Source organism: Nymphalis io, chromosome 2 (genome assembly GCF_905147045.1).
Source record: "Nymphalis io chromosome 2, ilAglIoxx1.1, whole genome shotgun sequence".
NCBI classification, from domain to species: Eukaryota; Metazoa; Arthropoda; class Insecta; order Lepidoptera; family Nymphalidae; genus Nymphalis; species Nymphalis io.
In genome coordinates this window covers 10,127,821-10,142,448 of record NC_065889.1, presented here as the reverse complement: position 1 = coordinate 10,142,448, position 14,628 = coordinate 10,127,821, and the positions used below count along the sequence as shown (strand labels likewise).

The following is a 14,628-nucleotide window of genomic DNA, read 5'->3' as shown; positions in this document are numbered from 1 at the left end:
TATTAGTAAGATTTTTTTTACAATTACGGTAATATGGCACATTATATGCGTGTCTTGAAACTTATTAGGTTCATTAATTATATGTTATCTATGTCATATACATTCATTCATTCAAATTTAATTCAAGTTTCTGTCATGTATGATGTATGAATATGACTGATAGTTCATAGTACTCGAATGGGATGTTTTGGGGGCGTTACTAAATATAATACTGTCGCGATTTTGTAAATATTATTAATCATACATTATGTATTTTTTTATTAAAGCGCAATAATTTGTAGTAAAAAAACAATAATTAAAATGGCTCACTCCAGTTTCAGGTAGCAATAAGATAAATTACTTCAATGCTTGCAGTTTAATTTAGCTTAAACAATATATTGATATGATTCTTAAATTTCAGCAAAGTAGATGAATATGGCTTTGAAAGACATGAAGATTTTGATTACGAAAGCTATGAAGAATTCATGTCTGTTTATCTCAAAGTTTTGGCCTCCAGAGCTCAAAAATGGTCTATTTTGCTTGGAGAAGGAAAGTCGGTCAAACGGACTAATACTGTAAAAAGATACGTGCGCAAAGGGATACCCAGTAAGTGATATAATACATACTATATTTTATTAATTTAACTATGACTATAGAGTATAAATAATAACTAAGTAGAAAATATTATATATTTAGTAAATATTCCCTCAGAAATACAGAACAATACTAATACTAATAAATAAATCTGTAGTAAATTATTATATCACTATTACAATAAAAGTACTAAAGCATTACTTAATTTTGAATATGTACAATATAAATTAAACCATTTTTCATTTAAAACTGTATGTAATGTACAAGTATTCATTTATAATGTAATCATTTTATCTTATCTTGAATACACATCTAAATTGTATTGATGAGTATAGAATTCATGGAATATACACAATATGCATTGTTAAATGAGGATGTTATATGCAAAAAGTATAAAATTAATTTTGAATGTAGGTGTATATATAAAATAAGAATTAGTGACATTGTTTTTATTCAATATCAAACAACAATATAGTGAATTTTATGTATAACCACTATCAATTTCAGGCGAGCATCGTCCGTCAGTGTGGATGGCAATATCAGAGGCTGATAAAATGAAAGAACAGAGTCCTGATTTGTATCAAAAGATATTAGACAGTCCATTTGAAAAAGAATTAGTTGATCTTGTAAAGACCGATCTACCGCGTACATTTCCTGATAATATATACTTCACCAAGGAAGCAAACCATCAAGCTCATCTGTTTAATGTGCTTATAGCTTATGCACACAACAACAGAGTCGTTGGTTATTGTCAAGGACTAAATTATATTGCTGGTAAAGATCAAGTTGTCTATTGCAATCAATATTGAATAGAAAATTCACACAAGTAGAAGTAAAATAACAGCTTGTAAATATTCAACTGCCGGGCTAAGGCCTCTTTTCTGTTTGAGCATTTTCCCTGCTCCAATGCAATGGATTGATGGATACATTTGTAGTAGATTTTCATTTGTCAAATCCAGGTTTCTTCACAATGTTTTCCTTCAATGCAGAATTTTATCTTGTGCTCTAATATAGTAATTAAGCATAGGGGTAATTCAGTAATGTTATTTTTGGTTGCCCGCGACTCGAACATGCAATCTTCTGTTAAGATTCAAGTGTTCTAACCACTGGGCCATTTCAGATTTTTTTTTTATCTATTTTAATTTAAAATACAAAGTCTATGTGAAACTGAACTAAAAATTATAATCAAATAATTAATTGGAAATATTATATTTTATTAACAGGGAACCTAATTTATGATTTATCTTTTTTATCGATTGAAGATTTGTCTAACGTAATGTTTAACTTTAGGTTTGCTATTACTTTCAACAAAGAGTGAAGAAACTTCATTTTGGTTGTTAAAAGTCTTAGTAGAGAAGATACTTCCGGATTATTACACTAAAACAATGGATGGTCTAATAGTAGACATTGAGGTGTTGTCTGAACTAGTCAAAGCAAAAGCTCCCGATGTTCACCAGCATGTTATTAACTTGGGTTAGTTGTTTCAATATAAATCCAAACACTTATCTATTTCTTATCATAAAAGATAATTTATGGCACCATATTTTGTAATACTAAATTTAAAATGTTCTTACTCTTATCAGGATTATGATTTTGTCTTTAAATATATGTATATATTTATTGAATTTAAATTATAATAATAGAATTATTGCAATAAAAACTGATTAGATTTCATTAGCTTAAAGAATACAATTTTACTACTATAACCTAAATTTAACTTATTTCATTTCTCATACAGGTCTACCATGGGCTGTCATTACCACAAAATGGTTTGTATGTCTGTTTGCAGAGGTTTTACCCATTGAGACAGTCTTGAGAATTTGGGACTGCCTTTTTTACGAGGGCTCCAAAATATTGTTCAGAGTTTGTCTAACCTTGATTAAAAACAACCGAGCATCTATTATGGCGTGTAACGATTTCACCTCCTTAGCAGAATGTTTTAAGGCTATTGTGAAGAATGCCAGTGCATTGCATTGTCATGAATTCATGCAGGTAAGATTGTACTTCTTAAATATATTTAATACTTAATTTTTATATAACTTTACTTTGCATTAGTGAATCAGCACCTAATTGTTACTAATTGAAAGATTGGCATCGACTCAAGTGAGAATTTTTTTCTTTAGAGAAATATTTTTTATAATTATAGATAATCTTCACATAATTACGAAATTATTTCCATTGTTTGTTATGTCTTTATAATTACTTATTTGGATATTATTAATATTTTCAGTCAATTTTTAAAGTACCTGGAACCCTTTCCAACTCGACAATATTAAAACTCCGAGCACGTTTTGCGAAGCAACGCCGTGAACAGCAACAGAAGGAGCCACGGTAAAGCATTTGCTCTGCCATGTGAAACAAGGAACTTTTGATCTCATCTTGTCAAAAGATTTACCAAATTTAATAATTTTATTTGTATAAAAGGCATTTTTTTAATATGCACAACAATAAAGTGTATAGTGAAAAGTTCATTAAAGGTCATTTTAACTAATTTATAATTTGTATTAGACAGTATTGGTATTACAAGTTTATTATAACTTTGTGTTATTGTAAATTAATTTATAAGTAGTATTATTTTATAAACATGACAAACATGTTTGTTTATATCACTAATTTGTTTTGTTCTATTATAATGTTTTTTTAACAAAATTTTGATGAGATTTTCTCTCTATTAGATGAAGAATCAAGACTATTTGATGTTAAACTATTTCCAAATCATAATGAATTGAAAGATTGCCCTAAATAATCAGCTGTTAGGTACTAGGCATCCTAGATTTAAGTATTTATTTTACTTAAGCATCCATATGAGTGAGATTATTTATGTAAATTATGATGATGTAAACTCCCAAATCAAATCAATATGTTGATGCTTTATTTTCATTGTAAACTAATAAATTATGGGTTTGGTTTCAACATATTTATAATCAATTGCATGTCTGGTTGTTACTAGGTCATACTAGTAATATTTAAAAAACACCAAAAGCAATATTAATTTACAAATGAGGCACAAACAAATTGAAGTCAAGAACACTTCGCAAGCTAAAATCATTCATTCACTATTTATTAAAATACTATTTAACAAGAAACATATTATTGTATTTCTAAAATTTAACAACCATGAATATTTCATTTAATTGAAAATAATAAATTTATTGCATTTTATATAGTAGTAATATATATTCAGTAGAATTTGATATGACCAGTAAGGACTGAAGTTAAAATAACAATGACAGCAAGATACTCATATTCTATATATTGACATACATAGTTTTTAAAAATCTATTGTTGTTAAATTTATTAATAAAGAATAGTAGATTCAGATTTCTATTTTTATATTATTTTATAATGGCAATGAAGATGAGTCAATTTTATATTACAACTTATAAAACCTTATATGTGTTTCTCTAATCTATTATTAAAGCTTAGCTTAGTTATATTTGTGCAAAATTCCATTAATGTGACTTTGTGTTTATAATAATACTTGTTTGAGTTATTTGTAATAGAATAAATTATTGTGATGTTACATTTGATCATTTATTTTTTAAATATATGTTAATTTTACATGGGATTCAATTACTTAAAACTAATTATTATTTGAACAAAGCAACTTTATTAAATATTTTTCATTTTGTCACTTTTTCTATTGTTCAACATACATTTACTTTATAATGGTATTATACTAATATACTACTTCACTGTGAACTAGCAATATATTCAATTTAAATAAGTATAAATTGAATAGCTAACTATATTTTATTACACTAAATTAAATATGTAAGCTAAATGAAAAAAAAAAGTATGTTATGATTTCCCACTTTCAAGTACATCTTTAGCTTCATTGATTTTAGCAGCAATAAGTGGTGACCCACCTTTATCTGGATGGTTGAGTAACATTATTCTTCTGTGAGCTTCACGTATCTGTAAAGTACAAATATTTAATTTTCCATAATGAATGCTTGCGAATTACAAAGTTTACTAGAAAAAGACCTTAGCTTTATTCGCTGTGGGGCTAACACCTAGTATTAAAGCTGCTTCTCTCTTAGTCATCTTCGGCTCAAATCCCCCTTTGTAAAATTTTGAATTAGCTAAACTTTCAGCATCAAATTTTGGTAAATTCTTCATAGCTTCTGCGAATTTCACGGATGCATTTGGCATTTGTCGTAATATATAGCGACCCGCAAATCCAACTGCAGCCATACCTAAGCCGGCTAATATTATTGAGCTTGCCTGAAAAATATTAATGTAGTTTCATCATGAATGGCAATATAAAAAAATGAGGTTATTTTACATACCATTTTTGGCTGTAAGTACACATAAGTTTATAAAATCTGAAAATTTTTTTTTTAAAGTTTTGTTCTATATATCATATTCATCAAAATTTTAATTTAAGTAATTTTTAATAATGTACAGAAACAGACATCATATATTGACTTTGACAATTAAATTTAATATGAATTAGGTATTTGACAATTATGTCTTCTTCTGATAACAGATTAGAAAAGACCTTTTTCGCACTGTTGCGATTTGAAGATATTTTTTCAGTATTATTATATTCGAAAATATGCCACGAGTTATAAATATATATATTATCAATAAATTATATTATTTTTGGTACCTATATTTTAAAAGGTTTATTAGGACCAATATATATGAGCATACAAAATAATATTTTTCTTAGAAGTTTGGCAATGTTAAACATTTTTGCACCTGAAATAACTTCTATAATCTAAAATAAAAAAGCTGTTGATCCTGTACCTGCTATATAAGTAAAGGATATTAATTAATTAAAGCCGAGATGGCCCTGTGGTAAGAACGCGTGAATCTTAACCGATGATCGTGGGTTCAAACCCGGGCAAGCACCACTGAATTTTCATGTGCTTAATTTGTGATTATAATTCATCTCGTGCTTTACGGTGAAGGAAAACATCGTGAAGAAACCTGCATGTGTCTAATTTCACTGAAATTCTGCCACATGTGAATTCTACCAACCCGCATTGGAGCAGCGTGGTGGAATAAGCTCCAAAACCTTCTCCTCAAAAAGAGGAGAGGAGGCCTTTAGCCCAGCAGTGGGACATTCAGAGGCTGTTACGGTTACGGTATTAATTAATTAATTGTTTATCGAATTTAATCGTAAGTTACAATTAAAGTTTAAGTAAATACATTTAAAATTAAATTAAATATTCATCCTTTTGACCACCAGTTTCATAGTTTTTTTTGGATTTATTTTAGTGACTAGGTATAAGTTTATATCTAAAACGTGAAACGAATTAAAACTCAAAATTTAAGTTTTAAGTGATTTTTTTTAATATGTATGATCCAATGTTACTGGCAACACAAATTAATTGTACCGGCCGCGTAAAATTATATGAAAAAAAATTGAGCCTTTTCGAAGAGGTTCAACATGGCAGGAGATCAGGCGCAATTTTACCAGTTACTAAATACAATATTGTCTATAGATAATGACATCCGAACACAAGCAGAAGTAAGTGCTGATTATAATTTTAAAGTTTAAATATTATTTTCATGATTGGATCTAACTACGCGAGTACTAACTATGAAAACTTAGGGTTGTGGCCTCGTGTCAAAACGTGGTCATGGTGAATAGGCAATAAAAATTGCTTTCTGGTGTTTAAAAATAGTTGTAAGCATTGTCTTAGTTTAATATTAAAACGTAATTGATACGCAGTAGCACATAAATGAATCTTGCTGAATACATAGTTTTTTTTGTTTTTTCAACCTATCTTGCCATTAGATGAGTCGGCGGGCGTTCAATTATTAGATGACATGTGCTTTTAGCGCGTGTTTTTTAATTTAATCATATATTTTCTCAGTGTTTAATATTTTGTAAGCAGGCAGTGACTTTTATACATATACTAAATTTAGTTTGAAATTAATAACCAAATTACATATTTCATTAAAGTATATATTTAATTCTATAACTGTAACCCTTTTGTAACTTTTGTACTTTATTGTGTTTATTATATGCATTAAAGATTCGGATAAAAGAAAATTTATATATATTTGCATATAAAGTTTGTTCTACATATAATTATAAAATATAAATATTAAATATCAATTTTCTCAACAGAAAGTATACAACGACATCCCAACAGAAAATAAGGTTGTGCTCTTAGTGGGTGCTATTCAAAATGCAGACATTGGTGAAGATGGCAGAGAAACTGCTGCTGTTCTTTTACGACGACTTATTAGTGCAGAATTCTATGAATTTTTCCCAAAACTACCAATCGAACAACAAGCAATGCTCAGGGAACAACTCCTTCTTACACTTCAGATGGATGTCACTCAACAATTGAGACGCAAGGTGAGTGCTAATATTAATTATAGTGTAAACTATACACTTCCATTAAAACCATACCATTCTTTTTGTATAATTTTGTAAACAAATATTTTAATTTGAACAGGTATTCTGGTAATAATATAGAACTTATAATTTATCTACCTGTTAAAATTGTCATTTTAATTATTGTGCCTTTACATTTTAGAAGAGCATGTTTCAAATTTTATAATAATTCTGTAAACTATTCCTTTTTTGGATCATGACTCATAAGTTAAATTGATATACTATAATAGCTGCAGTACATAGAGGTTAGTCATGATTACATTCTAAAAATAAAATGGTCACACAATGATCTATTGTTACAGATATGTGATGTAGTATCAGAGCTAGCAAGAAATCATATTGATGATGATGGAGTTAATCAGTGGCCTGAGTTTCTTCAATTCATGTTTAACTGTGCTAGTGCACAAGACCCTAATATCAAGGAGGCAGGCATTAGAATGTTTACGTAAGTTTAATATTTGATAAAACTTAGTTAATAATTTATGTGTAAATCTATTAATATTAATATATTGAAAAATGTAAAAAAAAAAAAACTTTGTGCAATTTATTTACATTTCACAATATATAAATTATCAGGTCAGTCCCTGGAGTGTTTGGCAACCTCCAAAACGAAAACCTAGATGTAATTAAGAGAATGTTGCTGTCAGCATTACAACCAACAGAGTCTGAAGCATTACGAATGCAGGCAGTAAAAGCTGTTGGCGCTTTTATTTTGCTGCATGACAAAGAGCCTGCAATTCAAAAGCATTTTAGTGATTTACTTCTACCATTTATGCAGGTATAATTTATTTGTTTATTTTTAATTCCTGTAAATTAAAATAACATGATACCAAACAAAAAAATTGTTCTTAATATAAATTATTATATGGTATAAGAATAAATTTTAATTATAAAATTGGCACATAAACTTTTATGTGAACATTTCCAAATGAGATGTACCACTGCCATATTGTGCAATAACAAATTGAGGATTTCGCTAACACCGAACTATTAATAGATCGGAGTTTGATAGTAGCCCTCAAAACATATTTAACAAATAATAATTGTTATTATTATTTTTATTACTTTAAATTATTGTCAGTTTTAAAATAACTTTGATTTTTTTTTATTTTGACAGGTTGTAGTACAATCAATTGAAAAAGCAGATGATGATGCAGCATTGAAAGTTTTGATAGAACTGGCTGAATCTGCACCGAAATTCTTGAGGCCTCAAGTGGAAACAATCTTTCAAGTTTGCATCAAGGTAAAATTACATAATATTGAAATATATAAAAAATCACAATATTACGTAAGATTACATATATAACATGTGGTTAACATTTCTATGCTACTTATCTATTAAATGTAAGTCAATGGTCAATAATGATGACATAATTGCGAATATCAAAAGTCTAAAGTTTCCTAGCTAATATCTGATAAATGAATTGCAAATTTAAGTAGTGGCTATGCTATTATTTTAGTATGATACTTTTAATCTGAATCTGAACAATAATGAAGTCCTGGACAAACTCCAATCCAGGAAATCAGGATCTGCAGATTTATGAACTAGCCACTAGCTGTAGCTAGCAGGTGTAAAGTTTCACAATTCTATCATTGAAAATAACAGATAGTTGCAGTTGCTTATTATACCGCAAATTTATAAATTTGTAACTGTACAGGTAATTGGTGACACAGATCAAGAAGATAATTGGCGTCAATTAGCACTTGAGGCTTTAGTCACTTTATGTGAAACAGCACCAGCTATGGTCCGCAAAGTGGTGCCCAATGCAGTGCGAATACTCACACCACTTATTCTTCAAATGATGTGCGAGTTAGATGAAGAGCCAAACTGGTCTGTCGAGGACAATGCAGCTGATGATGACAATGAACTGTAAGAATACAAACAAATCATATAAAAATATATATACATTTTGTATAGATCAAATTTATATTTAATGAAAACACTGAAACTTTGTTGAATGAAAATAGACGTTAATAGATGGTAAACAAAATTGTAAGAGTCTGTTAATTGGCTTCATAACTTGCAAATTATGTAGCTATATAGATTCTTACAAGAGCAATAATCAAGATAATTAGCATCCTATGTTCCTTATACATTTGGATGTCAGTCCCTTGGAAACAAACACAATATAAGTATATGATGGATATTTATTTTCAAATATTAGACTTATACATAATACACAAAAACTTGTTTTTTTTTTCAGAAATTATGTGGCAGCTGAATCTGCCTTAGACCGTATGTGTTGTGGGCTTGGAGGCAAGATAATGTTAGGGTTGATTGTGGGTCAAGTTCCAGAAATGTTGAACTCTCCAGATTGGAAGTGCCGTCATGCGGCTTTAATGGCTGTTTCCTCAGCTGGTGAAGGTTGCCATAAGCAAATGGAACAGATGCTCGACCAAGTAGTCTCAGCAGTACTTAACTATCTTACTGACCCAGTATGTTGAACTTATTTCATCTGAAAATATTTAATTTCTGCTATGAATTTATCATAAATATAATTGCTTTAACTATCTTACTGACCCAGTATGTTGAACTTATTTCATCTGAAAATATTTAATTTCTGCTATGAATTTATCATAAATATAATTGCTTTAAAGCAAAAAAACAGATTCATAAAATAGTATTTTATTTTAGCATCCACGAGTAAGGTATGCTGCCTGTAATGCTGTAGGACAAATGTCTACAGATTTTGCCCCAGTATTTGAAAAGAAATTCCACGATAAAGTTGTGCCTGGTTTATTAATGGTTCTGGAAGACAACGCAAATCCGCGCGTGCAGGTGCGTATTTAATAGTTTATTTTAAGTAATATAATTAGCTTGTATATGATATGAATACCAAAGTTCTCATCAAATTGTTATGAAAAAATATAATATTCCTACTAATTTTTGCAGGCTCATGCAGCAGCTGCTTTGGTTAACTTCAGTGAAGATTGTCCAAAGCCAATATTAACCTTATATCTGGGTCCATTAATGGGAAAGCTAGAAGCTATATTAACTGCCAAATTCAAAGAGGTAATTAGATATTGAAATGTATTTACTACCCAGTGTTCGTTAGTGGCACAATCATTATCTGATTTTGTCACTTCCATAACACTGGAAGATTATATGTGACGTTTGCTCCCTCTCTTTCTCTTATAGATAGTTAGGGATCTCAGTTCACAAACAAACCATTTTATGCCTATTAATTCTTAAAATGATTCTATAATATATAATAAAATGATTCCTTTTTTATTTACAATACTTAATGAACTAAAATGAAAATGTTTTCCCAATAATGTAACATTGTTCTTGGAAGCATGTTTAAACAGCAAAAATAGAAATAGTGTTGTAGTCAGTTAATCTAAATAAATAAAACTATGGTGTTATTGTGTAAATACTGTTCTGTATGTAGGTAGAGATAGGAACAAATTAGGTCATAAAACGAGTTTTATGTAAATACTTGTTTGTTTTGTATAATGTAGGAATTTATATTCTATAGTTAAACTTAATATATAATGTTACTATAAATGTTGTTCATAAATTTAATTATTTTATATGTATTTATCTATATGTAAAGTAAATTACTTTATTTTGAAAACATATACCTAAAATTTTATTCGATAAATAGATAGGACCCATAATAATCAAAACAGTACCCATAAAATAACTTGTCAATATATTGACTGATTGAAAATAATGAATACACTTAATTTTCTTATCATACAATAATGTAGCTACTTATGTTGATAAATATAAGAAATATCTGTATTTTTAATTGTTTATTAAGAGGTTATTTTTAATTGTTTTTTTATCAAGACAACTTTTAGAAAACATATTTTGTACAGCCTTCTTGGAATCTATATAATAACTGAATAAATTAAGTTAACAAAGTCTTGAAATTAAGTGAATATTTTTTGGTTGTTGTCTGATAAAGTATTCTATTTCAGTTGGTAGAAAGTGGCACTAAACTTGTATTGGAACAAATTGTTACCACGATTGCATCAGTTGCTGACACTGTGGAAAAAGATTTCGTCGATTACTATGACAGACTAATGCCATGCCTCAAGTACATTATAGCAAATGCCACCACAGACGAATTCAAGATGCTTCGTGGCAAGACCATCGAATGTGTCAGTCTTATTGGTATGTATAAATGTATATTATGTGTTAAAAATAACTATTTTTTTTCTCTAAACTCTAAACTAATCTTTTTAATTTTCATTTAACAGGTTTAGCTGTGGGAGAAGAGAAATTTATGTCAGATGCATCAGAAGTTATGGATCTCCTATTGAAAACACACACTGAAGGTGATCAATTACCTGCTGATGACCCACAGACTTCCTATCTAATTTCTGCTTGGTCCAGAATATGCAGAATAATGGGTAAGTATTTTGATACTAATATTCAAAAAATCATAATAAAAAAATATTTACTTGTAATAACAAATGACTCATTGATAAATCATGTTACAGGCAAAAAATTCGCTCAGTATTTACCTATGGTCATGGAACCAGTGATGCGAACAGCAGCCATGAAACCAGAAGTAGCGCTTTTAGATAATGACGATCTTGAAATAATTGAAGGAGATCTTGACTGGCACTTTGTGACCTTAGGCGAACAACAAAACTTCGGCATTAAAACAGCCGGTAATAACACTAAGTATTCTTATTTATATTGAACTCCTTTGATGGGTAAAAAGAAAGTAACCTATGTCCATAGTTGGGGTTCAAACTTGCTTCTTACAAAATTATATTATATAAATTATATAATATTAGTATAGATTAGGGTAAAACCTGCCTTGAGATAAACTTTAACAGGTCATTGTTTTATATGTATGATGTGCATACAAAAAAAATATATTACAAACAAGCATAGCTTACTCAACTTATTAGTATTAAACTTTTTGGAATTTCCAGGACTTGAAGATAAGGCCTCTGCGTGTGACATGTTGGTGTGCTATGCGCGCGAACTAAAAGAAGCTTTTGCTGAATATGCAGAAGATGTCGTTAAACTGATGGTGCCTATGCTCAAGTTTTACTTCCATGACAATGTACGAACTGCAGCTGCAGAGTCGCTGCCTTACTTGTTAGAATGTGCACGTATCCGCGGCCCTCAGTATATTCAGGGCATGTGGGCATACATAATACCGGAGCTTTTGAAAGCAATTGACTCGGAACCAGAACAGGAAGTGCAAGTTGAATTACTCAATAGTCTTGCTAAGGTATATTATCATTATATATTATACTTTTAATTTTTAATCAAGACATTTTAAATATAGATAAAATTTGTAAATACTTTTTTATTTTTAGTGCATTGAGCTATTAGGCGCAGGGTGCTTGTCAGATGAAATGATGGCTGAAGTACTACGCATCTTAAACAAATTGCTCACTGAACATTTTGAGCGTGCTACTGAACGTCGCCAGAAGCGCGCTGATGAAGATTACGACGAGGTAATTATCGTTAATATTTCAGATTTTAAGTAAATGCATTCATAAATAAATTTTATTAACTAAATCTTAAATAGGTGGATATTATGTATGTTAATATTTTAATATATATATGTCTTTAATATATATCTTTAGGTGGTTGAAGAACAACTAGCTGATGAAGATAATGAGGATGTCTATGGGCTATCGCGTGTCGCAGACGTTTTACACGCGCTAATGTCCGCCTATCATGAAAACTTTTTCCCCCACCTCGACTCCTTGCTTCCACATCTTGTACAATTACTTGCACCCGGGCGCCCTTATGCTGATAGGCAATGGGCAATTTGCATTTTCGACGATGTTATCGAGTTTGGAGGTAAGACGATAGAAGCATATGTCCAACTTATAGGTATACCTTTAAAGATTTACTTGTATTACAAAATTTACATTATTTTTTGTTTAACTAGGTCCTGCTTGTGTAAAATACCAAGATATATTCCTTGAGCCAATGCTAAACGGATTACGAGAACCTGAACCAGAAGTGCGACAAGCTGCTTCATATGGCTGTGGAGTCTTGGCTCAGTTTGGAGGACCTCAGTTTGCTGGTGCTTGCGCCAGAGCTGTGCCTCTTCTTGCTGCACTAATTGCGGAGCCTGACTCTCGTTCTGTAGAAAACCTTAATGCAACTGAAAATGCTATATCTGCAGTCACCAAAATAATTAAATATAATCATTCGCAAATCAATAGAGACGAAATCATAAGGCATTGGTAAGAAATTTAAACTTTCAGTGGATATTAATAAAGACTAAAAAAATGCGAATATTTTTGTGTAAATATAAAATTGTTTAATGTTTTATTTATTATTTACATTTGGGTTTTAAATTTTAATTAAATAATATGATTGCATATTATAGGTTGACATGGCTACCAGTAGTAGAAGACACGGAAGAAGCACCTCATGTCTACTCACTGCTCTGTGAATTGGCTGCTAGTGGTCACGCAGCTCTAGCTACACCCGACGCACCACAGCGAGTAATCGCCACGCTCGCTGAAGCTTTCCTTCGCGATGCCGTGCCTAATGATAATCCAGTTTTTGCACAGATGGTTGCACTTGTGCGACAGATACAGGTAACGTGTTTTTCATTTATAATACTTATTCTTTCAAAAACCTACTATAATAATTGTTATTCATATCTCAAATTAAACTAATAAAACATGCCCTTATTACTGTTAAAATCATAGATTAATTCGTTCGTAACATTTATAAATGTAATAATAAGAAATTTTTATTTTATTTCAGAGCAATGCAGAATTATTCAACTCTTGTTTGATACAGATGAGCAACGAGCACAAGGAAGCTCTAAAATTGGCACTTTCCTCCTAGTGCCTTGTTGTTCCGCTCGCCGCTTGTATTTATTCTCTCCCAGTCCCTGCGCCCGCACCGCCTCCTCCGTTGCCAGTCACGCTCCCCACATGAGCCTACTATTTCTTGTGACTAACTTGATAATTTTTGACTGCCTCACCAATGCTACAATTACTGTACAGTAATAAACTCTATAGCAAAAAATGTATAAAAAGGAATTCGGCTATTTAATACACATTACGTGTATACTAGTTAAATCGAACGTAGTTCGTAAAATGACTGGTTTAAAATATAATATACCCATTGTTATAAATGTAGTTAATCCCATTACGTGCATTCATTTCTTCGATCTCATGAACTATCCGTTGGGCTAAAAATTGCTGTGATATATTTTATACTAATTTTGATGACCAGCCATACGAAAGTAGCACCTCTTTGACCATTCGTTGTCGATTTCTAATTTTGTTTTTTTAATGTCAATATTTTATAAAAAATGCAATGTTGGTGGTCCAATTTATATACTAATAATTTTCATTTAAGAAATCACCTCATATAATAAAAGAATACAAATGTATCTTAACACAATTTATGAGGTTTATTTCTTAAACGAAATAAATGAAAATGGATATAAATTATAATCTTGTATATACATTTTCGATTTATTATCATTATTTCATTTATTTACATTGCATTTTATGTAGTTTTTAACATAGTTCTAGTTAGGTATTGATAAAATTGGACTACCACATTCCTGTTTTTTAGTTTGCCATATTTCGGCTGAGTTGGGATCTTGTAGCTGTTTCTCGCAATGGACGAGACCTGTCTGTTTATAAGAATTAATTTTATTCATTAAAATATATAATATTACATATACATTTCTTTGTTTAACTAAAATAAAAGTTATTGGCATTGAAATATTTGTTTA

The 14,628-nt window shown here is 30.1% G+C and overlaps 3 protein-coding genes across 3 annotated transcripts; 2 read left to right on the top strand and 1 right to left on the bottom strand.

Annotated features, from left to right (window-relative positions):
* Positions 1-163: 163 nt before the first annotated feature.
* On the top strand, positions 164-3,791 carry LOC126773900 (growth hormone-regulated TBC protein 1-A). Its single transcript, XM_050495153.1, has 6 exons — positions 164-320; positions 401-585; positions 1,081-1,347; positions 1,864-2,046; positions 2,312-2,565; positions 2,804-3,791. The coding sequence occupies exons 1-6, from the start codon at positions 301-303 to the stop codon at positions 2,906-2,908; spliced, it is 1,014 nt and encodes a 337-aa protein (XP_050351110.1). The 5' UTR covers positions 164-300; the 3' UTR covers positions 2,909-3,791.
* A 220-nt stretch (positions 3,792-4,011) lies between these two features.
* LOC126773975 (mitochondrial import inner membrane translocase subunit TIM14) lies at positions 4,012-5,010 on the bottom strand. The gene is made up of 3 exons (XM_050495247.1): positions 4,866-5,010; positions 4,561-4,800; positions 4,012-4,491 (listed from the first exon to the last, which is right to left on the bottom strand). The coding sequence occupies exons 1-3, from the start codon at positions 4,866-4,868 to the stop codon at positions 4,375-4,377; spliced, it is 360 nt and encodes a 119-aa protein (XP_050351204.1). The 5' UTR covers positions 4,869-5,010; the 3' UTR covers positions 4,012-4,374.
* A 910-nt stretch (positions 5,011-5,920) lies between these two features.
* On the top strand, positions 5,921-14,618 carry LOC126775963 (importin-5). The gene is made up of 18 exons (XM_050498198.1): positions 5,921-6,055; positions 6,662-6,895; positions 7,237-7,379; positions 7,511-7,712; positions 8,052-8,177; positions 8,593-8,804; positions 9,139-9,370; positions 9,570-9,713; positions 9,828-9,947; positions 10,862-11,057; positions 11,144-11,296; positions 11,387-11,560; positions 11,831-12,135; positions 12,224-12,364; positions 12,497-12,716; positions 12,808-13,108; positions 13,255-13,468; positions 13,641-14,618. The coding sequence occupies exons 1-18, from the start codon at positions 5,975-5,977 to the stop codon at positions 13,722-13,724; spliced, it is 3,282 nt and encodes a 1,093-aa protein (XP_050354155.1). The 5' UTR covers positions 5,921-5,974; the 3' UTR covers positions 13,725-14,618.
* The last annotated feature ends 10 nt before the right edge of the window (positions 14,619-14,628 follow it).